The sequence below is a fragment of the Ahaetulla prasina genome, chromosome 2 (genome assembly GCF_028640845.1).
Source record: "Ahaetulla prasina isolate Xishuangbanna chromosome 2, ASM2864084v1, whole genome shotgun sequence".
In the NCBI taxonomy this organism is placed as follows: Eukaryota; Metazoa; Chordata; class Lepidosauria; order Squamata; family Colubridae; genus Ahaetulla; species Ahaetulla prasina.
The window spans coordinates 6,389,122-6,414,553 of record NC_080540.1 but is presented as its reverse complement, the minus strand read 5'-3'; the positions used below and the strand labels follow the sequence as shown (position 1 = coordinate 6,414,553).

Sequence of the window (25,432 nt, the reverse complement as noted above, 5' to 3'; positions counted from 1 at the left end):
AAGGTGTGTGTATTTCCTTGCATTTCCTTTCTCGGCTAAATACAGCATCTTCTCATTAGAATTAGAATTCGAGCGCTTGGCACCTCTCGTATGTCAAAGATGCTCTGTTGGGCTCCAAAGAATGCCTTTTGTGGAGTCTTCACACCACACAAAAAAATACCTGAATGTATTTAGAGTAGGGGTCTCCAACCTTGGCAACTTTTTAAGCTGGCTGAGGAATTCTGGAAGTTGAAGTCCACAAGTCTTAAAGTTGCCAAGGTCGGAGACCCCTGCGTTAGAGCAGTGGTCCCAGTGGTGGGATTCAACTAATTTAACAACCAGTTCTCTTTCCTAGTGATTTCTTCCAATAACCAGTTCACCAAACTGCTCAGAAAGTTAACAACCAGTTCTCCCGAAGTGGTGCGAACTGGCTGAATCCCACCACTGAGTGGTCCCCAATATTTCCAGCAATGTGGACTTGGGAAAGGGGGGAGGGATGGTTTTGTGCGTGTGCGTGCTGCTTGCACAAATGCAGCTTTGTGCACATGCGCTTGCCCACTGTTTGTGTGGCCCAGCTCCGAATGGGCTGAGGCCTGACACTTGGTTGTGGGAATCTGTCTTAGAGTAGTCATTGACTCACAGCTATTTATTGCTGAAACCACGTTTGGTTTAGCAACAGCACCTCTTAACAGTGAATTTTTCAGTTCCTATTGTGGTTGTAGGTCAAAGACGACCTGTATTAGTTGTAAAAGAGCTCTTCCCCTATTGGGAGGGGGTGTGTGTCTCCTTTTAATGTGGACACATTCATCAACTGTCTTTGACCTGCATTCAATATAAGACCATGGAGGGCCTCATTTTTGGCTTTTCCTAAGTGAAGAAACCAACGGTTCATGGTAAACTGTTGACTTTGGAAATTAAAACCATCGTTGGGTCTTCTCCCCTTGTTGGTATTTTTTTAATTGTTTTTTTTATTTTTTAAATACAAATAATATAAACACATATATGAGTAAATATTAGGAGGTATAAGCATATATATATATATAGGAAGAAGAAAGAAAACAATAGGACAGGAACGGTAGGCACGTTTGTGCGCTTATGCACGCCCCTTCTGGTCCTCTTAGGAATGGGGTGAGGTCAATAGTAGAAAATTTTTGGTTAAAGCTTTTAGGATTATGGGAAGAGACCACAGAGTCAGGTAAAGTATTCCAAGCACTGATGATTCTATTACAGAAGTCATATTTTCTGCAATCTAGATTAAAGCGGTTGACATTTAGTTTAAATCTATTAGTTGCTCTAGTATTATTGCAATTAAAGCTGAAGTAGTCTTTAACAGGAAGGACATTACAATAGATGATTCTGTGAGTTAAACTTAGGTCTTGTCGAAGGCGACGGAGTTCCAAGCTTTCTAAGCCTAGGATTTCAAGTCTGGTGGGGTAAGGTATTTTGTTGTTTTCAGAGGAATGGAGAACTCTTCTTGTAAAATATGAATTTTTTAAAAAGATAAATAGTATTTAGTGCAATATAAAAAATGCAAATAATTTTTCTGCGGATCACCAAAATTTTCTGGTGGACCACCAGTGGTCCACAGACCACCAGTTGGTAACTGCTGATCTAGACTAATCTTCTGTCCAGTTCAGGAATCCTTCACTATTTCAGACAAATGGCTGCCTAATCTTTGCTTGAAAATCTCCAGAGATGGAGATCCAGTGGTGGGATTCAGCCAGTTCGTACCACTTTGGGAGAACCGGTTGTTAACTTTCTCAGCAGTTTGGTGAACTGGTTGTTGGAAGAAATCATTAGGGCAGAGAACCGGCTGTTAAATTATTTGAATCCCACCACTGTGGAGATCCCATGAATTCAGGAGACAGGTTGGTTCACTATTTCGCAGAGTCAGGAAATCTTCTCCTTATTTTGAGTTTGGACATCCTTCTGCAAAGCTTCCACATGTTGGTTCTTGTTCTGCTCTAAGTCATTCCCAAAAATGAACCCATCCTTTTCCATGGGGCAGCTTCAAATGGGGGTGGGTGTCAGCAAAAAGCCGGGCCCCCCAGCCATTTGAAGCGCCTTTATTTTATTTTATTTATTTATTTTATTTTGTCACAATAATATATGTAGGTATCATACAAAAAGATTATACAGTAAATAAACACATATAGAATAGAATAGAATTAGAATAGAATTTTTTATTGGCCAAGTGTGATTGGACACACAAGGAATTTGTCTTGGTGCATATGCTCTCAGTGTGCATAAAAGAAAAGATACGTTCATCAAGGTACAACATTTACAACACAAATGATGGTCAATATATCAATATAAATCATAAGGATTGCCAGCAACAAAGTTACAGTCATACAGTCATAAGTGGAAAGAGATGGGTGATGGGAACTATGAGAAGATTAATAGTAGTGCAGACAACTAAAAGATATACAATATATTCCAATTGTGCCCTTATCCTTATCCCCTCCAAAACAACATACCGTATATTCTTGAGTAGGTTTATTCCTTTGCCGTCCGCCAACACTGATTTTATAAAATCCCCCCATATTTCATTATAATTGTTTGTTTTGATCATCCCTTTTTGAAATTTAATTTCTGCTGTTAATTTATCATTTGCTGCCATACTCCAAATTTCATTATACCCACTCGTTTCTCTCAATATCCCAATTTCATCCCCAATATTTAGCCATCACTAATCTAGCTGCCATTATCAAATTTACAAACAATTCCTTTTTTTTTTTTTCATTTATATCCCGTTTTTCCACCAGCCACAGTAATGCAATTCTCGGTGACACGTCTAAATTTACATTCAAAAATGCTCTAATTTCTCTAAACACCTTGTTGGTGTTTATTGGCTGAGTTTATTCATTTGTTAAGATTTTTACTCCACTGCAGTTTAGGAAGGCCTCTGCAGCTTACAAATATCACAGAAGGCCAATAGAAAATAAAAATGCGAAGATACAAAGAAAAACTAAAAGCACGAAGCATACAATACCACCACACCAGCTCTCCACCATTCAGCCTGCAATGGCAAAGGGATCTCCAGCTTGGCAACTTTAAGCCTGGCGGACTTCAACTCCCAGAATTCTGGGAGTTGAAGTCCGCCAGGCTTAAAGTTGCCAAGGTTGGAGACTCCTGGTCTAGCTAGCTGAATTCCAAACCCTCTAAAAACTTCTGTTTTATCTAGAATAGAATAAAAAATTTATTGTCACTTCAAATGTACACTCATCGGCATACATTAAAGGGCTGAAGACAAAAACATATGAAGAACGGTTGCAGGAATTGGGTTTGGCCAGTCTAGAGAAAAGAAGGAGTAGAGGGGGACATGATAGCAGTAGTCCAGTATTTGGGGGGGCTGCCACAAAGAGGAGGGGGGGATCAACTTATTTACCAAAGCAAAGTAGGCAAGTCAAGAAACGATGGAAAGTAATCAAGGAGAGAAGTACCCTGGAATTAAGAAAAAGTTTCCTAACAATGAGGACAGTTAACCGGTGGAACAGCTTTGCCTTCGGAAGTTGTGGGTGCTTCGTCCCTGGAGGTTTTTAAGAAGAGACTGGACAGCCACTTGTCTGAAATGGTATATAGGATCTCCTGTTTGAGCAGGGGCTGGACTAGAAGACCTCCGAAGTCCCTTCCAGCTCTATTCTGATTGATTGATTGATTGTTAGGTTGGAGACATGGACTGAAAAATCATAGACTCCTAGGACTGGAAGCGATCTCGAATCTTCTAGAATCTAGACTTGGGATCACCAACCTTTCGGTCCTCAGGGACCACCAAATTCATAATTTTAAATCCCACGGACCACTAATATTTTTTTATTTTTTTATTTTGTCACAACAATATATGTAGGTATCATACAAAAAGATTATATAGCATATAAACACATATATGAGTAAATATTAGGAGGTATAAGCATATATATATATATATAGGAAGAAGAAAAGAAAAACAATAGGACAGGAACGGTAGGCACGTTTGTGCGCTTATGCACGCCCCTTTTGGTCCTCTTAGGAATGGGGTGAGGTCAATAGTAGAAAATTTTTGGTTAAAGCTTTTAGGATTATGGGAAGAGACCACAGAGTCAGGTAAAGTATTCCAAGCACTGATGATTCTATTACAGAAGTCATATTTTCTGCAATCTAGATTAAAGCGGTTGACATTTAGTTTAAATCTATTAGTTGCTCTAGTATTATTGCAATTAAAGCTGAAGTAGTCTTTAACAGGAAGGACATTACAATAGATGATTCTGTGAGTTAAACTTAAGTCTTGTCGAAGGCGACGGAGTTCCAAGCTTTCTAAGCCTAGGATTTCAAGTTTGGTGGGGTAAGGTATTTTGTTGTTTTCAGAGGAATGGAGAACTCTTCTTGTAAAATATGAATTTTTAAAAAAGATAAATAGTATTTAGTGCAATATAAAAAATGCAAATAATTTTTCTGCGGATCACCAAAATTTTCTGGTGGACCACCAGTGGTCCACAGACCACCAGTTGGTAACCGCTGATCTAGACTAATCTCCTGTCCAGTTCAGGAATCCTTCACTATTTCAGACAAATGGCTGCCTAATCTTTGCTTGAAAATCTCCAGAGATGGAGATCCAGTGGTGGGATTCAGCCAGTTCGTACCACTTTGGGAGAACCGGTTGTTAACTTTCTCAGCAGTTTGGTGAACTGGTTGTTGGAAGAAATCATTAGGGCAGAGAACCGGCTGTTAAATTATTTGAATCCCACCACTGTGGAGATCCCATGAATTCAGGAGACAGGTTGGTTCACTATTTCGCAGAGTCAGGAAATCTTCTCCTTATTTTGAGTTTGGACATCCTTCTGCAAAGCTTCCACATGTTGGTTCTTGTTCTGCTCTAAGTCATTCCCAAAAATGAACCCATCCTTTTTCCATGGGGCAGCGCTTCAAATGGGGGTGGGTGTCAGCAAAAAGCCGGGCCCCCCAGCCATTTGAAGCGCTTTTATTTTATTTTATTTATTTATTTTATTTTGTCACAATAATATATGTAGGTATCATACAAAAAGATTATACAGTAAATAAACACATATAGAATAGAATAGAATTAGAATAGAATTTTTTTATTGGCCAAGTGTGATTGGACACACAAGGAATTTGTCTTGGTGCATATGCTCTCAGTGTATATAAAAGAAAAGATACGTTCATCAAGGTACGGGTAAATATATGGGTAAATATAAGGAGGTATAAGCATTTATATATAAGGAGGTATAAGCATTTATATAGGAAGAAGAAAAGAAAAACAATAGGACAGGAACGGTAGGCACGTTTGTGCGCTTATGCACGCCCCTTATGGTCCTCTTAGGAATGGGGTGAGGTCCATAGTAGAAAGTTTTTGGTTGAAGCTTTTAGGATTATGAGAAGAGACCACAGAGTCAGGTAAAGTATTCCAAGCACTGATGATTCTGTTACAGAAGTCATATTTTCTGCAATCTAGATTAAAGCGGTTAACATTAAGTTTAAATCTGTTGGTTGCTCTAGTATTATTGCAATTGAAGCTGAAGTAGTCTTTAACAGGAAGGACATTACAATAGATGATTCTGTGAGTTAAACTTAGGTCTTGTTGAAGGCGACGGAGTTCCAAGTTTTCTGAGCCTAGGATTTCAAGTCTGGAAGGCAAGACAAAAAGCAATAGATGGAAACTATTCAAGGAGAGAAGCAACCCGGAATTAAGGAGAAATTCCCTAACAGTGGGAACAATTAACCAGTGGAACAGCTTTGCCTTCAGAAGTTTTGGGAGCTTCATCACTGGAGGTTTTTAATAAGAGACTGGACAGCCACCTGTCTGAAATTAGCGTCTCCTGCCTGAGTAGGGGGTTGGACTAGAAGACCTCCAAGGCGCCTTCCAACTCTTGTTATTCTGTTAAGGGAAAGAAACATTCAGATTGAGTCTGTCTCTAGTTTAATGAAAAGGACTAGAGGTGACAATAACAGCAATGTTCCAGTATTTGAGGAACTGCCACAAAGAAGAAGAGGGCAGTCAATCTATTTTCCAAAGCACGTGAAGATTTTCCGTTTCAGCATTGGAACCCGAGTCCAATGCTCAAAAGTCTCCGGGGCATTTCCCAGGCTGGATCTCAACTGCTACAGCGACTGTTATCAACGCGCAGACGCAGGAATGGGAAGCCCGAAAGGAGGGGAGCACTCGCGCCGGCGTTTCTGTAGTGTAGTGGTTATCACGTTCGCCTCACACGCGAAAGGTCCCCGGTTCGAAACCGGGCAGAAACAGCGCTGGAAGTTTTTGTTTATAATTTACCGGTCGTGTAGGTTTTTTATTATTTTATTTTATTTATTATTTTATTTTAGATTTTTAAAATATATTTTATGTTTCATTTTATTATTTGCCTTTCTTTTTTTCCTTTTCTTTCCTTTTTCTCTTCTTTTTTCCTTTCCTTTTTTTTCGCTTCTTTTTTCTTTTTTTCCCCTTTCAGTTTTCTTTCCCTTTCCTTACCTCTTTTCCCTTCTCTTCTTTTTCCTTTTCTTTCTTTTCCCTTTCCCTTTCCTTGCTTCTTTTTTCTTTTCTTTGCCCTCCACCGACTCCCAGTCAGTCTCACTGCTGCTTCCCTGCCCACCCTGAGGAGAAAACGAGAGGCAGAAGACAGCCACCCAAAGACCCAAGGAGAAGAAATCGGGGGGCCCTTTGGGTGCCTTACTTTATCTAGAATAGAATTTTATTTAGAATAGAATAGAATTTTATTGGCCAAGTGTGATTGGACACACAAGGAATTTGTCTTGGTGCTTATGCTCTCAGTGTACATAAAAGAAAAGATACGTTCATCAAGGTACAACATTTACAACACAATTGATGGTCAATATATCAATATAAATCATAAGGATTGCCAGCAACAAGTTATAGTCATACAGTCATAAGTGGAAAGAGATTGGTGATGGGAACTATGAGACGATTAATAGTAGTGCAGATTCAGTAAATAGTCTGACAGTGTTGAGGGAATTATTTGTTTAGCAGAGTGATGGCCTTCGGGAAAAAACTGTTCTGGTGTCTAGTTGTTCTGGTGTGCAGTGCTCTATAGCGTCGTTTTGAGGGTAGGAGTTGAAACAGTTTATGTCCAGGATGCGAGGGATCTGCAAATATTTTCACGGCCCTCTTCTTGATTCGTGCCGTATACAGGTCCTCAATGGAAGGCAGGTTGGTAGCAATTATTTTTTCTGCAGTTCTAATTATCCTCTGAAGTCTGTGTTTTTCTTGTTGGGTTGCAGAACCGAACCAGACAGTTATAGAGGTGCAAATGACAGACTCAATAATTCCTCTGTAGACTGAGACTGAGACTGTAGACTGAGACTTTATGTACACTGAGAGCATCTGCACCAAGACAAATTCCTTGTGTGTCCAATCACACTTGGCCAATAAAATTCTATTCTATTCTATTCTATTCTATTCTATTCTATTCTATTCTATTCTATTCTATTCTAGTGTTGTGTCTTGTCCGCTCTCACCGCAGCCGGGGTCTGCTTATCTGCTCCCGAACACGGAGGAATGTATGCCTCCCGGCCCCAGTCCTGGCTCCATGCCCAGACAAGCTGCAGAGGAGGGGGCACCTCCCGGTCCCAGCCCTGGCTCCATGCCCAAGCAGGCTGCAGAGGAGGGAGCATCCCCCGGCCCCAGCCCTGGCTCCATGCCCAGGCAAACGGAGCAGCTAGACCCCTCCCCCTCCTCCACAGCATGTGAGCCTGAGGAAGGTTTATTTCCAACAGCTGCTGATTGGAGTGACCCTCGCATCAGAAGACTGGATAGGCGGAGGCAACAGAAGGAAGGGAGGGGCAGGCCTTAATGAGTGCTGAGTCATGGAGCCACACCCCATGGCCTATATAAAGGATCTGCTTTCTGGCAGTCTCTGAGTCAGGCAAAGTCGAACTTATCTTGCTGAAGTCACTTACTGGTCTCCTGCCTGCTCTGAGGACTTTGCTAGGACTTTGGGCAGAGCTGCAGAGGCAAGCCTGATTCGGATTTCCCTGACCCGGCCGTCAGCGGAGGAGTGGGACACGACATCTATTCTGCCCACCCTGAGGAGAAAACAAGAGGCAGAAGACAGCCACCCAAAGACCCAAGGAGAAGAATCGGGGGCCCTCTGGGTGCCTTACTTTATCTACCGCCATTGGCTTCCCCCTTCTCTCCATTTGGGGTCTGGAAAAACACCTGGCATTTGCTGTTGTCTTCTCTGATGGTGGAAAGAACAAATGTTTGGAGTCCATCAGCTGTGGTTCAAATCCATCTCTAACTTGAGTTGAGTTGAGTAGCTGTGGCTCAAATCCATTTGTAACTTGAGTTGAGTAGACACCAGCGTGCCCTACTGTCCCTGTCCTAATGTTCCCTTTAATTGTATTCATTTTATGTATTCCATTCATGCTTATACTTCTATGTATATTATCTAATACATACTCGACAAATAAATAAATAAATAAAAACGGGCTCACTGGGGATATTAAGGGTGAAAATGCAACATCTCCAGAGGTTCGAAGACTGGAGGAGACTGGTCAACCTGATTTGATTTGACTGGTTGGTAAAATCTGTTTTGTTTCAATGGATAATAATAATAATAATAACAGAGTTGGAAGGGACCTTGGAGGCCTTCTAGTCCAATCCCTTGCCCAGGCAGGAAACCCTACACCATTTCAGACAAATGGTTATCCAACATTTTCTTAAAAATTTCCAGTGTTGGAGCATTCACAACTTCTGGAGGCAAGTTGTTCCACTTATTAATTGTTCTCCTTAGTTCTAAGTTGCATCTCTCCTTGATTAGTTTCCACCCATTGCTTCTTATTCTACCCTCAGGTGCTTTGAAGAATAGTTTGACTCCCTTTTCTTTGTGGCAACCCCTGAGATATTGGAACATTGCTATCATGTCTCCCCTAGTCTTTCTTTTCATTAAACTAGACATACCCAGTTCCTGCAACCGTTCTTCATATGTTTTAGCCTCCAGCCCCCTAATCATCTTGGTTGCTCTTCTCTGCACTCTTTCTAGAGTCTCAACATCTTTTTTACATCGTGGCGACCAAAACTGAATGCAATATTCCAAGTGTGGCCTTACCAAGGCATTATAAAGAGGTATTAACACTTCACGTGATCTTGATTACATCCCTCTGTTTATGCAGCCCAGAACTGAGTTGGCTTTGTGTTGGATGGTCCTTACCTATTCAAACCCAAAACTCTGGGGGTTCCTGAATGGGCAAGAGTGGAGGAAATGGTAGACCAAACTCAAGAGTCACAGAAAGTAGATCTCCTGGATAGTTTGCCTCCAAACTTGCAGGGTACCTGAAGACTTTGTGAGCAAGCAATTCTGATTATTTAGCAGCCATCTCAATCGACCGTTTCTCACCCTTAATAACTTTCAAATGTAGGGACTTCAACTCCCAGAATTCTGCCGCCAGCAACTTCAGGAGGGGCTCTTGTCCACACATGTAAAAGCGGACTGGCTGGGGAAGCCTGGAAGTTGAAGTCCCCACATGTCAAAAGTTGCCAAAACACTGATTTAAAGTGAGAAAAATCCTCCATTGGCTGGGCTTAATCTTAGCCTGCTCCCCTACTAGATTCTGTGCGAAAGAAAAAAGCACAGAGATCTCTATTTCAACAAGTTTAGGCAATTTGGAGTCTTGCTGACGTTCCCCAGCTCCTTCATTCCTGCCCTCTGATCACAATGTGTGTATGTGTGGGTGTTCTGTCCCCACTTCGCCTCCGTCCGAGTGATGGCTTAATTAGCCGGCACTATCAGCTCTGGCAGCAGAATAGCGAGCGTCTGCCAAGTGTCTCTGTTATCTCCCTCGATGCCGATGAGTCACCCAGGAACAAACTTCAGCTCTTAGTTAATCAGTTGATTTGCCTGCTACGAAGAGGCACAGCAGTTCTTGCTGCCTTTATATCCTGTGGGGTGTGGCTCCATGACTCAGCACTTCCTAGGCCTGCCCCACCCCTGCTTCTGTTGTTCCCTCCTCTCCTGCCTACGAAACCTAGGGTCCAACCAAGCCTGATTGCCATCAGCTGGGTCTGAAGGCGTGGCCTGGGGGAGGGAAAGAGTCAGGGGACGGATGCCTTGTTAGTTTTTCCACCTGGCCTGCCTCTGGCTCCTGGAGCTGAGTCAGGGAAGCAGGTGCTCCTGAGGTAAGTCCTGACGGCCCTTCCCCCTTACTATTCAAGTTACTTTCTGGCAGGAGGCCTGGCTCGGGGGGCGCAGACACAACAGTGGGTGTGGTATGGAGCAACAAGAATTGTTGTCCAAAGTCTCTGGAAGGCAACCAGTTCTTCTAGATTATCCTTTTTTAATGTCCTCACAATTAACAGAAAACAACTTTTGCTGTGTTAACTTCAAAGATTAGGAGGAGGCCTGGCTCTTGACATCACAAAATTAGCAGTAAACCAGGGGTGAAATGCTCCCGGTTCGGACCGGATCACCTGATCCGGTAGCGATGGCGGCAGGTGGTTCAGAGAACCGTTAGCAAAAATCCCTGCCCCCCCAACATGCCCAGCTGAGCCGCATGATCATCAGAGGATTTTTTTTTTGACTTTTAAAAGCATTTTTTCTTCGGCTGAAAAAATGCTTTTTAAGCTAAAAAAAAAAGCCTCTGATGATCACATGGCTCAGCTGGGATTGTCAGAAGCTTTTAAAAGTATTTTTTCTACAACCTCTGTGGTCAAAGAGGTTGTAGAAAAAATGCTTTTAAAAGGCTTCTCTGACGATCCCAGCTGCGTTGCCTGTTCGCATTTTGCCTTTAAAAGAAAAAAAAGCCTCTGACGATCAGGCAACTCAGCCGGGCTCATCAGAGGAGCCTCTTAAAAGCATTTTTTCTACAACCCCTTTGACCACAGAGGTTGTAAAAAAATGCTTTTAAAAGTAAAAAAAAAAGTTGCCCACACCCACCCAGTCACATTATTCCCTCTCCACCAAGCCATGTCCACAGAACCAGTAGTAGCAAATTTTACATTTCACCATTGCAGTAAACTCACAATTTTCTGTGGAGATTTTCTGTCCCCACCTTTCCCATTGTACAAAAATGCCGATAACTCGCAAGACTAGGAATGCCAACAAAAGAAGGCAGGATGAGAAAATGCAGGGAAGACCAGGAAAATTCTGAGGAAAGAGAATGACTGTAGAAAGTGAAAAATTCATTTATTTATTTAAAGTTCACACAGCTACTCAGCTCATGTATTATAGGTCACTTGCAAAAAGAAAACCATTTAAAAATCGCCTCACAGAAGTTCTGGTGCCCCAAAATAGGCACTCTTCTTGGCACCAACATTTAAATTTATTGGGCTCCTGCCTCAGCCCAATCCAATGTTTGTGTTCTGTCCTCCTGTGCCTCCGTCTGAATGATGGATTAATTAGCCGGCACTATCAGCTCTGGCGGCAAAAGAGCCAGCGTCTGCCAAGAGCCCTCGTTATCTTCCATGACACTGGTGAGTCACAAACTTCAGCTCTAGTCAATCAGTGGATTTGCCTGTTACAAAGAGACACAGCAGCTCTGGCTGCCTTTTATATCCTGTGGGGTGTGGCTCCATGACTCAGCACTTCCTAGGCCTGCCCCACCCTTGCTTCTGTTGTTCCCGCCTCTCCTGCCTACAAAACCAAGCCTGATTGCCGTCAGCTGGGTCTGAAGGCGTGGCCTGGGGGGGGGAAAGAGTCAGGGGAAGGAGGCCTCGTTATCTCTTTCACCTGGCCTGCTTCTGGCTCCTGGAGCTGAGCCAGGGAAGCCGGTGCTCCCTAGGTAAGTCCTGACGGCCCTTCCCCCTCACTGTCCAAGTCACTTTCTGGCAGCAGGCCCGGCTCCAAGTCACTTCCGGGCATGGGGCCAGGTTCGAGGGCTGGAATCACAACAGTTTGAGATATTAGAAAATCAGAGAATAGAGCTGGAAGGGACCTTGAAAGTCTTATAGTCCATCCCCCTGCTCAAACAGGAGACCCTATAGTACCATTTCAGACAAGAGACTGTCCAATTTCTTCTTTAAAACCTCCAATGATGAACTGAACTGAAGAAGCTTCTTGGATGAGAAGCGAAATGTCATCAAAGAAAAACAAGAAACTCCAGTTGGCTCTTGAAAAAAAAGCACCTTTGGGATATCCCAACTTTAACTTCACAAGGATGTAGTAATGTACAGTTCCGTCCTGGGTGGTTGACCACAGTAGCACATGGCAACAATTAATTTTATTCTGATCGGATTGTTGCCTCCTCAGGTTGAGAGGTATTTTTTTTGGGGGGGGGAAATTGGTATCTAACCAGAGATGGACATTGGGAAATGTTTTAACTGAACAGCGCAAAGACGGTTTTGTGACCAGAATTTGTGACACATTGACCAGATTTTTCACCCAAGGCCTAATTGACCAGATTCAATTTATTCTACTCGAGATACATTATGAATAGACCCAGTTCCCTTAAGAAGCCCAGAATGCTGGCAAAGTGAAAGGAGAAAGAAGTAGATCATGATCAGTAGCAAGGGATAGGCTTAGTACCACAGTAATGGGTGCAACGTTGGAAGGCCGGTTTGGGGACAGAGTGTCTTGGAGAAAATCTTAACTATGTAGTCATTAAGAGACATGCTAACCTATTGTCACAGACTGTACTTTTTGGAGTATAAATCACACTTTCCCCACCCCCTAAAAGAAGGTGGAAATGTTGATACGTCTTATACACCAAATACAGCCATTTTTGGCCTCCCGAATCCTCGCCCCGTGCGTCCCATTTTTCGTGAAAAACAGGCCCGTTTCTCACAAAAATGGGATGCACAGGTTGCTGGGTAGGCTGAATGCCACCACATGTTTACTGGACCCGTGCCCCTCCTGGCTGGTGCTGGCCACTCGGGAGGTCACACGAGGCTGGCTCAGGCGACACGACCGCTTCTTTGGTGGAGGTGTCTTCCGGCCGCCTTGAAAGAGGCGGTGGTGAGGCCCTCCTTAAGAAGCCTTCCCTGGACCCGGCTGTTTTAGGTAACTATCGTCCGGTCTCAACCTTCGCGGCGAAGGTTGTAGAGAGTATGGTGGCATATCAGTTTCCTTGCACCTGGATGAAACTGTCTATCTAGCCCGGTTCCAGTCGGGTTTTCCGCCCGGTTACAGCACGGAGACGGCTTTGGTCGCGTTGGTGGATGATCTCTGGAGGGCCAGGGATAGGGGTTGCTCCTCTGCCCTGGTCCTATTAGACCTCTCAGCGGCTTTCGATACCATCGACCATGGTATCCTGCTGCGCGGTTGGAGGATTGGGAGTGGGAGGCACCGTTTATCGGTGGTTCTCCTCCTATCTCTCCGACCGGTCGCAGTCGATGTTGACAGGGGGCAGAGGTCGACTCCGGGCGCCTCACTTGTGGGTGCCGCAGGGTCGATTCTCTCGCCTCCTGTTTAACATCTACATGAAGCCGCTGGGTGAGATCATCAGTGGTTTCGGTGTGAAGTATCAGCTGTATGCGGATGACACCCAGCTGTACTTTTCTACACGGACCACCCCAACGGTTATCAAGTGCTGTCCCGTGTCTGGAGGCCGTCGGGTCTGGATGGGGAGAAACAGGCTCAAGCTCAATCCCGCCAAGACAGAGTGGTTGTGGATGCGGCATCCCGGTACAGTCAGCAATCCGCGGCTGACCATCGGTGGCGAGTCATTGGCCCCGATGGAAAGGGTCCGCAACAGGCGTCCTCCTGGATGAGCGGCTGTCTCTAGAAGACCATTTGACGGCCGCTCCAGGAGAGCGTCACCAGGTTCGCCTGGTACGCCAGTTGCGCCTTCTGGACGGGATGCCTATGCACGGTCACTCACGCTCGTGACGTCTCGCCTGGATTACTGCAATGCTCTCTACATGGGGCTCCCTTGAAGGGCATCCGAGGCTGCAGTTAGTCAGAATGCGGCTGCGCGGGTGATAGATGGAGCCTCGTGGCTCCCGTATAACACCATCCTCGCAGACTGCACTGGCTACCTGTGGCCTTCGGGTGCGCTTCAAGGTCTTGGTGACCACCTTTAAAGCGCTCCATGGCATTGGGCGGGTTACTTACGGGACCGCCTACTGCTACGAATACCTCTCACCGACCGTGCGCTCTCACAGAGAGGGTCTCCTCAGGGTGCCGTCAGCAAGGCAATGTCGTCTGGCGGCGCCCAGGGCAAGGGCCTTCTCTGTGGGGCTCCCACCCTTTGGAACGAACTTCCCCCCGGACTCCGCCAGCTTCCGGACCTTCGGACCTTCCGCCGCGGGCTTAAAACATATTTATTTAATTGTGCAGGACTGAGCTAGGTTTTAAATTCATGGGTTTTAATTGGGTTTTATTTGTATATTTTAATTAACGGGCTTTCAAATAAGTTTCTTAATTGTTTTTTATTCTGTATTTATATTTATATGTTTTTAAATGCCTGTGAACCGCCCTGAGTCCTTCGGGAGATAGGGCGGTATATAAATATGATTAAAAAAAAAAAAAAAAAAAAATTGCAACATCCAAGTGGTCATGTGATCAAAATTCAGACGCTTGGCAACTGGTGCATATTTTTGATGGTTGCAGTGTCCTCAGGTCACGTGATCACCTCTTGCGACCTTTTGACAAACCAAGTGTCCAATGGGGAGGCCAGATTTACTAAACAACCGTGTTACTAACTTAACAACTGCAGTGATTCACTTAACAACGGTGGCAGGAAAGATCGTAAAATTGGGCAAAACTCACTTAAAACTGTCTTGCTTAGCAACCGAAGTTTTTGGCTGAACTGTGGTCATAAGTCGTTGTATTCTTATATACAAAGTACAAGTTTGGCTATCAATTTTGACCGCCTTCTGGACTACCCAGAGGCTATTGCCATAATCTTTTATTTTTAGTTTAATATGCGCTGAGGAAAATGCTAACACACACAACACACAACTATGCACATGCATAGAAGCATATGCACGCCCGCCCACACATGTTAAGCGTGCACAAAAGATGACCACATAGAAGCACGTAGATTTAGACCTACAAGAGCTTAGGCACACTACACAAATAGGCCAATTGTGGAAAAACGACACCAAAATAATCAAGACATTGTCCAGTCTTCTGAAAAGTGGCCCTATGTCAGAATGCACCACACTGCAGGTAATCCTCCACTTACAACCGTTCGTTTAGTGATCATTAGAAGTTACAACGGCACTGAAAAAGTGACTTACGACCGTTCTTCACACATATGACCGTTATAGCATCCCCATAGTCAGGTCATCAAAATTCGGAAGCTTGGCTCTTGATTCATATTTATGACGGTTGCAGTGTCCCGGGATCACGCGATCAACTTTTACAACCTTGTCACAAGCAAAGTCAATGGGGAAGCCAGATTCACCTAACAACTTAATTAACAACCGCAATGATTCACTCCCCAAGAAAGGTCATAAAAATGGGGCAAAACTCACTTAGTAACTGCCTTGCTTAGCAACCGAAGTTTTTGGCTGAACTGTGGTCATAAGTCATTGTATTCTTATATACAAAGTACAAGTTTGGCTATCAATTTTGACCGCCTTCTGGACTACCCAGAGGCTATTACCATAATCTTTTATTTTTAGTTTAATATGCGCTGAGGAAAATGCTAACACACACAACACACAACTATGCACATGCAGAGAAGCATATGCACGCCCGCCCACACATGTTAAGCGTGCACAAAAGATGACCACATAGAAGCACGTAGATTTAGACCTACAAGAGCTTAGGCACACTACACAAATAGGCCAATTGTGGAAAAACGACACCAAAATAATCAAGACATTGTCCAGTCTTCTGAAAAGTGGCCCTATGTCAGAATGCACCACACTGCAGGTAATCCTCCACTTACAACCGTTTGTTTAGTGACCATTAGAAGTTACAACGGCACTGAAAAAGTGACTTATGACCGTTCTTCACACATATGACTGTTATAGCATCCCCAAAGTCAGGTCATCAAAATTCGGAAGCTTGGCTCTTGATTCATATTTATGACGGTTGCAGTGTCCCGGGATCACGCGATCAACTTTTACAACCTTGTCACAAGCAAAGTCAATGGGGAAGCCAGATTCACCTAACAACTTAATTAACAACCGCAATGATTCACTCCCCAAGAAAGGTCATAAAAATCGGGCAAAACTCACTTAGTAACTGCCTTGCTTAGCAACCGAAATTTTGGCCTCATTTGTGATCGTAGGTGGAGGATTACCTGTAACCTAGAATAGGGGTCTCAACCTTGGCAACTTTAAGCCTGGAGGACTTCAACTCCCAGAATTCCCCAGCCAGCAAAGCTGGCTGGGGAAATCTGGGAGTTGAAGTCCTCCAGGCTTAAAGTTGCCAAGGTTGGAGACCCTTGCCCTAGAACACTTCAGTTATTGTAACTTCTTCTCTTTAAAGAGCTGTTTTGTTCTAATTGTTCTATTGGACCTTCTGAATGAATTGCAGATCAGCCTTCCTCAATCTTGGCAACTTCTAAAGGTGAGGATTTTCCGGCGAGTCCCTTGGACTGCAAGGCGATCACACCTAGAGGAGGTCAGTCCTAGAGGAGATCAACCCTGACTGCTCTTTAGAAGGCCAGATCCTGAAGATGAAACTGAAATACTTTGGCCACCTAATGAGAAGGAAGGACTCACTGGAGAAGAGCCTAATGCTGGGAAAGATTGAGGGCAAAAGAAGAAGGAGACGACAGAGAACGAGGTGGCTGGATGGAGTCACTGAAGCAGTAGGCATGAGCTTAAATGGACTTCAGAGGATGGTAGAGGAGAGGAAGGCCTGGAGGAACGTAGTTCACGGGGGTCTACGTAAGTCATGGGTCCATGGGGATCTATGTACATCCATGAGGGTTTACTTACGTCCATGGGGATCTACGTTAGTCGTGGGTCGGACACGACTTTGCAACTAACAACAAAATAATTCTCAGCTATGGTTGAGCCATCAGGAGGAACTCCAAAGTTGGGGGAAACCATCATCCACCATCAAGTACAGTGTTAGAACAGTGGTTTCGTTTCCTTCATACATTTTCTGAACAGAGCTAAGAAACAGAGAAGACGTAAGCGTATCGATGAAGAGAAATTCAAGAAACAAGACTTGAAATAAAAAAAGCAAAACATGTGGGACCTGAAAACAGTTATGCTGATTAGTTTTATTCTCTCTCTACACTCGGTTTTCTATACCCTCCCACTAGTATCTCCAATCATCACCAAATATGCTCAGTTCTCATTCAGCTATTTTGGGAGTGAGATTTTCCAACCCCTGGATATCTCCCCTCCAAGGAGATTCCTCTACTTCTTCAGTCATCTTCTCCCAAGTGTAACTTCTTCTTTCTTCCATATGGCTGGTGCTATCTGAATTGCATGTGGAGATACTCTGAGCCTGAATGTCTATTGAAATTCTCAATCATCCAGGTCACGGTTGTCTCAAAGATGCTAATAATGACCAACCTTCAAAGTCCTAGCGACCAGATGACTGCAAAGAATATAAATCCTCCCGTTCTCCACCATTCAAAAGAAGCTTCTTGGATGTGAAGCAAAACATTTTCAAGGTAAAAAAACCCAAGAAAGTCCAGTTGCCATTCGAAAAGCACCTTGGAGAGTCTAAGCATAAATCTTGGCCATTGGAGACTTGAGGCGGTTCTTTCAAGCTCTCCAAAGACCAATCACTAACCGCTATGATGAAGAACATTACAACGAGTCCTCCCGGATCTGATAAAACATTTGTTTAGTTCAGTTCTCTGCTCAATGCAGAAAATTTGTCTTCCACATTTATTTTTTTTTTGCATTGATATCCCGCCCTTCTTTGAAGACTCAGGGCGGCTTACACTGTGTTAAGCAATAGTCTTCATCCATTTGTATATTATAGACAAAGTCAACTTATTGCCCCCAACAATCTGGGTCCTCATTTTACCTACTTTATAAAGGATGGAAGGCTGAGTCAACCTTGGGCCTGGTGGGGCTTGAACCTGCAATAATTGCAAGCAGCTGCTGTTAATAACAGACTGTCTTACCAGTCTGAGCCACAGAGGCACATTCCAAAAGCCGCAGTGGCACAGTGGTTAGAATGCAGTACTGCAGGCTACTTCTGCTGACTGCCGGCTGCCAGCAGTTCGATCCTCACCAGCTCAAGGTTGACTCAGCCTTTCATTCCTTCCGAGGTCGGTAAAATGAGGACCCAGATTGTTGGGGGCCATAGGCTGACTCTGTAAGCCACTTTAGAGAGGGGCTGTGAAGCGGTATATAACCCTGAGTGCTATTGCTACCCTGGATCTCTTTATGGCTGTACTTCTGATTTCTGCATGAGTTTTCACACGTGCACCTGATGCAAAGCCAAAAAACGTACCGTATTTTTCGGAATATAAGATGCACCTTTTTCTCCCCCAAAAAAGAGGGTGAAAATCTGTGTGTGTCTTATACTCCGAATGTAGGCCCGCCCAGCTTCTCAAAAAGAGGTTTCAGAGGCTGAAAAAAAACATCAGAAACTAAGCTTCAGAAAAGAAGCCCCAAACAGAGCTTCAGAAAAGAAGCCCCCAAACAGAGCTTCAGAGGCTTTTTTTCTGAAGTTCTGTTTTGGAGGCTTTCAAAGGAAGAATTTTTTTCCCCCTGAAACTGGGTTTCAGAGGCAGAAAAAAAAAGCAAAAAAAAACCCAAGGCACAGAGCTTGCAAGGAACAGCAAGGAACCTGTTGCTAAAATTCACCTCTGGGAACAGCTGATTGGGGATATTCCAGGATGCCAATCCACCTGCCAAGCAGCTTTTTTCTTATTTTCCTCCCCAAAAACTAAGATGCATCTTATACTCTGAAAAATACGGTATCTATTTTTTCCCTTCTTTATGGATTCCCTGATGTCTAATAAGCGTGGATTTGTGGCTAAACCCCTTTCCACATTGGGAGCATATGTAAGGTTTCTCTTCCGTGTGATTTCTCTGATGTCTAACAAGGTGATGGCTGTAAACAAAGCCCTTCCCACATTCTGAGCACTTAAAGGGTTTCTCTCCGGTGTGGATTCTCTCGTGCGTCTTCAGCTGCGACGGCCTGTTGAAGCTTTTCCCACATTCTAAACATTTGTAGGGTTCCTCGCCCTTGTGGGTTCGCTCGTGATTGTGAAGACTTGACGTCTGGTTGAAGCTCTTCCCGCACTCGGAACATTTGTACGGTTTCTCTCCCGTGTGGATTCTCACGTGGACAACCAGGTTTGATTTCAGGCAGAAGCTTTTCCCGCAATCGGAGCATTTAAACGGTTTCTCTCCGGTGTGGATTCTTTCGTGTCTCCCAAGGCTTGCTTTCTCTCCAAACCCTTTCCCGCAGTCCGAGCATTTATAGGGTTTCTCCTCCATTGGCATTTTCCCTTCTGGAAGGTGAGTCTGGTGATGCTTCATAAAGTAAGAGATTTGCCGGAAGCTTTTGCCACAGTCTGGACATTTATACGGCTTCTCTCCCGTATGAGTCCTCTCGTGTTCTTTCAGATTTCCGGCCTGGCTAAACCTTTTCCCACAGTCACAACATTTGTACGGTTTCTCACCCGTGTGAGTCCTTTGATGGGCAATGAGGTTAGAGCTCGTGCTGAAGGATTTCTCACAGCCCGAACATTTGTACGGCTTCTCGCCCGTGTGAAACCGGTAATGCGTGGCCAGCTCAGAGTTCTTTCGGAAACTCCTCCCGCAATCCAAGCAAGCGTACGGCCTCTCGCCCGTGTGGGTTTTCTCGTGTTCTTTGAGGGACCCAGATCGACTGAATCTTTTCCCGCAGTCCGGGCATTTGTACGGTTTCTCTCCCGTGTGGGTTCTCACATGCAACACAAGGCTTCCTTTGTGGCTGAAGTTTTTCCCACAGTCGGGGCACACGAAGGGTTTTTCCCCCGTGTGGATTCTCGCGTGGGCAATCAGGTTGCCTTTCTGGTCAAAGCTCTTGCCGCAATCCAGACACTTGTACGGTTTCTCCCCAGTGTGGATCCTGTGGTGTCTAATCAATTTGAAGTGAGCGTTGAAGGACTTCTTACAGTACAAGCACTGGTAGACGGCCTGCTTGCCTTGAACTGCATTGCGGAGCGAATTCTTCTTCTGCTCACGTTCGCGGAGTCCCTCCTGGCCAGGGATTTCATTGCCCCAGGAAGAAATGCAGTTAACGGTAATCTTTCTTTCCAGAGTTTTCTCATGATGCCTCCACTGTTCATGGGCACCTTTCACAGGTCCTCTGTGCACAACATTGCTACACACAATCTCTTCGGCTGCTCCTTTCTCTTCCTCAGGTTTCCACCGATGGTCCTCATCTTTTACCTCAGACACGTAACTTTTGCCTGAAAGAATAAGCAGAGATTTTTTTAAAAAAAATACAGGTAGTCCTCAACTTACAACAGTAATTGGGACTGGAGTGACTTATTGTTATGTCCACGCAGGCGTGAGCAGAGGCTTTTCCTCTGTCACGCATGTGTGGGACATATTTTAAAGCTATTGGTTCAAGGCTGACAATTTCCCTTTAAAAGGGGCTGTTAGCCGGAAACTGGTTAGGTTAGGTTAGGTTAGGTTTATTAGATTTCTATACCGCCCTTCTCCCGAAGGACTCAGGGTTGTCACAGCCAACATAAAAACAGAGTTCACAATAGTCATAAATAAATTAAAAACAATATAAAAATCTAATTAAATTTTGGCTAACAATTAAGAATTTTTAAAATCAAATAATAAAACCCCAATTAAAAAACAACACATTACACATTAGGCCAGCCCTGCGCGATGAAACAATAGGGTCTTGAGCTCGCGTCGGAAGGTCCAGAGGTCGGGGAGTGATCGTAACCCCGGAGGAAGGTCGTTCCAGAGGGTAGGAGCCCCCCCAGAGAAAGCTCTCCCCCTGAGGGTCGCCAGCCGACATTGTTTGGCTGACGGCACCCTGAGGAGACCCTCCCTGTGGGAGCGCACAGGTCGATGGGAGGCTACCGGTGGCAGCAGGCGGTCCCGTAAGTACCCTGGTCCTGGGGTTGGTTTATACTGAGTCCTTATCTTAATAAAAACATTGCTGCTGGAAGTTTGGTTCCTCGCCTGTGTTTCGACCCACACATTCCACTTATGACCTTTTTTCACTCTTACGACCACTGCAGCATCCCCATGGTCACATGATCAAAATTCAGGCCCTCGGCAACTGACACATATTTAGGACGGTTGCCCTGGCCTGGGGACATGTGATTGCGGTTTGTAACCTTCCCAGCTGGACTCCGACAAGCAAAGTCAACGGGGAAGTTGGATTCAATTAACGACCGTGTGATTCACTTAACAGCTGCAGTGGTTCACTTAACAATTGTGTCAAAAAAGGTCGTAAAACGCGGCAAAACTCACAATTGCCTTGGTTAGCAATTGTGGTCGTAAGTCGGGGACTACCTGTACTGTTGCAATATTAAGCCATATGAAGTCCTTTATGAAATTGCTTATGAAATTACTTATGTGCAAATATAAGCATGAGCAATCTTTGAGAAATTGCTTATGTGCAAAAAGATCAGCATAGGTAAGTCTGGCTAATTTTTATCATGTAAGCAGAAATCTGTTTGATGCCAAGGTTGCAAAGATGTTTGCCTGTAAATGTATCAACACTTTTGTGATAGCCGCAGAACATTCCTTCTCTGATAAGGCTCACTTCACAGAGCTTCAAAAGAAGTTACTCCTACACACAATTATATGAGATTTATTAGTATGTAGGGTTGGGATGTTACAAGATGAATTTATGTTTGTTACTGTAATTTTGCTACACAAGTTTCTTGATGTTTTAGAATGTGCCTTTGTTGCTATGTGATTTATGCATGCAAGCCTGCCTTTGATGTAGACGCCTTCTGATAAGAATCCTAATAAAAGGAGAGGCTAGAATTTTGTTCGAGGCTCTCTCATCTTGAGAAAAACTGCGTGTTTGTCTCATTTTCCCTCATGAGAAGCCCACCAAATGCCAGATGCGTCGACACTGTACTCCGTATGTTGACATAGATGTCTTAACATTATGAAAAACCACACAATGGATGCGGTGGCTCAACCTGCTGCAAATGCCTCTGGCAGTTAGATTCACCATCCCAGATGCTTCTGTTTTATCAAGGAAATGGTTACGGCCAACTTCATCAAATGCGGTACAGAAATCTAAGTATACCCTATCTGCCATATTCAGTCAATCAGTCAATCAATCAATCCATTAATCAATTAGAATAGAGCTTAAGGGACTTTTGAAGTCTTCTAGTCCAGGGGTCTCCAACCTTGGCAACTTTAAGACTTGTGGATTTCAACTCCCAGAATTCCTCAGCCAGCAAAGGTTGGAGACCCCTGGACTAATCCAACCCCATGCTCAAGCAAGAGACCCTATACCAGTGATGGCGAACCATTTTTTTCCCTCAAGCGCCAAAAGCGCACGCAACAGCGCACACGTGTGTGCCGCCACCCATAATGCAATGCCTCCCCAGCAGGCCCTGCCCCCCCTTGCATGCACGTGTGACACACACCCCCCGCACTTCCCCCACCACCCCTGCATGTGCGCGCGACCCGTTTTGGTGCTAGCAGGCCTCTCTGTAGCCTCCCAGGACCAAAAATGGGCCGTGGGGGAAGGCGCGCCACCCCCACACACACACCCCCGCACGCCCTGTTTTTAGTCCCAGGAGGCTTCAGGGAGGCCTGCTAGCATAAAAAGGGTGGGTAGAGGGGGCCCCACCCTCCGTGCATGCACATGCACATGCATCTCCTGGCAGAGACCCGAAAATCAGCTGGCTGGGAGGAGGCGCACAGGCATGTGCAGTGGAACTGACCTGGGCATCGGCTTGAATGCCCGCAGAGACGGCTCCGCGCGCCATCTGTGGCCTACGTGCCATAGATTTGCCATTACGGCCCTATACCATTCCAGACAGGTGGCTGCCCAGTCTCTTCTTAAAGACCTCCAGTGATGAAGCACCCACAACTTCTGAAGGCAAAGCTGTTCCACTGGTTAATTGTCCTCACTGTTAGGGAGTTTCTCCTTAGTTCTAGGTTGCTTTGCTCCAGGGGTGAAATCTAATTTTTTTTTTGCTACCCGTTCTGTGGGTGTGGCTTGGTGGGTGGGTGTGTCCTGTGACTGAGTGGGCGTGGCCAACTCAATGTCACTCACAGCCATGCCCATTCAGTCAGAACCCCTCCACCAAGCCATGCCCACAGAACCCAGTAGGATTTTTTTTTAAAATTTCTATTCTGCCTTTTCCCTTTTTGCAAGATTTTTTTTTTTTTTGGATAGATTTTTATATTGCCCTATCTCCCGAAGGACTCAGGGCGGTTTACAGCCTGATAAAAACACCAGAATAAATACAAGATAAAAACAGTATTTAAAAAACATTGAATTAGGGCAGATTTAAAATTATAATTAAGATAATAAAAAAACCCATTTAAAAGCAAAATTTAAAATTAAAGTTCTAGGCCAGTCCTGCACAGATAAATAGGTGTGTCTTAAGCTCGCGGCGAAAGGTTCGAAGGTCAGGAAGTTGGCGGAGTCCTGGGGGAAGTTCGTTCCAGAGGGTGGGAGCCCCCACAGAGAAGGCCCTTCCCCTGGATGTCGCCAGTTGGCACTGCCTGGCGGACGGCACCCTAAGGAGTCCCTCTCTGTGAGAGCGTATGGGTCGGTGGGAGGCAATCGGTGGCAGTAGACGGTCCCGTAAGTAACCTGGCCCTATGCCATGGAGCGCTTTAAAGGTAGTAACCAACACCTTGAAGTGCACCCGAAAGACCACAGGTAGCCAGTGCAGCCTGCGCAGGAGTGGTGTTACATGGGAGCCACGAGGGGCTCCCTCTATCACCCGCGCAGCTACATTCTGAACCAACTGGAGCCTCCGGGTGCTCTTCAAGGGGAGCCCCATGTAGAGAGCATTGTAGTAATCCAAGATGCCTGCAGCTGCAGCCTTTCCCCCCGCTTTCCCCCCGCTCGTCACCTGTTTGTCGTTCACCTTGGGTCGAAGGCCAGGGCCCAGGGATGCGCCATTCCCCGAGGCCCCGGAGCCGCCACCTGCCTTGCGAAGGCTGGACTGCGGGCCGTGGACTGGTTCGGGGGCCAGCCAGCGATTGCTACCGGTTCGGCGAACCAGACCCAATCTCCGCTACCTACTCGCCCGATCCGGTCCGATCCAGTAGCATTTCACCCCACTTCGCTCCTTTATTAGTTTCCATCCATTACTTCTTGTCCTACCTTTGGTGCTTTGGAAAATAGGTTGACCCCCTCTTCTTTATGGCAGCCCCTCAAATACTGGAACACTGTTACCGAGTCATCCCTGGTCCTTCTTTTCTCTAGACTAGCCATACTCAGTTCATGCAACTGCTGTTCATATGCTTGAGTTTCCAGGCCTTTAATCACCCTAGTTGCTCTTCTCTGCATTCCCTTGGGTCTATTCATCTGATCACTTTGTTACATGATGATGTTGTGGTCGCTATTTTTATTGCCAGTCAGGGAAACTTAGATTTTCAAAAATATAAGGCCACCCAGAGTCACGTATTTGAGATGGATGGCCATTTAAATTTAAATGAATAAACAAACAGACAGACAATGAAAGAAAATGACTTGGTTCTTTAACTTAAGATCAACTATATACTGTATACCTGTATACTGCACGAATCAAGAAGAGGGCCGTGAAAATATTTACAGATCCCTCACATCCAGGACATAAACTGTTTCAACTCCTACCCTCAAAACGACGCTATAGAGCACTGCAGAGCCTCTGGTGGCTCAACAGACTAAGACAGTCTGTTATTAACACAGCTGCAGGCAATTACTGCAAGTTCAAGTCCCACCAGGCCCAAGGTTGACTCAGCCTGCCATCCTTTATAAGGTAGGTAAAATGAGGACCCAGATTGTTGGGGGCAATAAGTTGACTTTGTATATAATATACAAATGGATGAAGACTATTGCTTAACACAGTGTAAGCCGCCCTGAGTCTTCGGAGAAGGGCGGGATATAAATGCAAATAAAAACAAACAAAAAACAAAAAACTGCACACCAGAACAACTAGACACAAGAACAGTTTTTTCCCGGAGGCCATCACTCTGCTAAACAAATAATTCCCTCAACATTGTCAAACTATTTACTGAATCTGCACTACTATTAATCTTCTCATCGTTCCCATCACCAATCTCTTTCCACTTATGACTGTGTAATGTATCTTTAAGAGTTTTGGAGGGAAATTAGAGCGGGAAATAGCACGTTGCTGATTGGCTGTTGCCTCCGACTAAACTGTATATAAAGAGGGGTTTGTCTGTTGTTCGCTGCTGGGTTCACTATAAACTAAAGAGCTGTTGTCACTCGTCTGGTCTCCTGCCTCGTTATTGCCCGAATCTAACACTGGCGACGAAGGTGGGATCTCGAGGCAAAAGAGCGCCAGGAACGAACCCAGCAAAATAAGGGCGGATAGCAACGATGTCCAGCTATACACCGCCAGCGCCATTCGACCCAGCCAAAGAAAATGGGGTCATACATGGCTCGTTTGAGTGTTCCTCAAGCAACGAACTCCAGGAGTCTCCGACAACAGGAAGATAGCTATTCCTAAGCCACTGCGGTTC

At 44.9% G+C, this 25,432-nt stretch overlaps 1 protein-coding gene and 1 non-coding gene across 2 annotated transcripts in view; one reads left to right on the top strand and one right to left on the bottom strand.

The window, feature by feature from the left end:
• Nucleotides 1-22,713, bottom strand: part of LOC131189533 (zinc finger protein OZF-like) — a 65,606-nt gene extending 42,893 nt beyond the window's left edge. The window contains exons 1-2 of the mRNA XM_058165662.1: nucleotides 22,647-22,713; nucleotides 17,846-20,199 (exon numbers count right to left, since the gene is read on the bottom strand). Of these exons, the coding sequence (XP_058021645.1) occupies nucleotides 18,719-20,199; nucleotides 22,647-22,713 (1,548 nt within the window). The 3' untranslated portion in view covers nucleotides 17,846-18,718. The remainder of the gene's footprint in view (nucleotides 1-17,845; nucleotides 20,200-22,646) is intronic.
• On the top strand, nucleotides 6,147-6,219 carry TRNAV-CAC (transfer RNA valine (anticodon CAC)). Its single transcript has one exon. It is a non-coding gene; the product is annotated as a tRNA-Val (tRNA).
• Nucleotides 22,714-25,432: the final 2,719 nt, after the last annotated feature.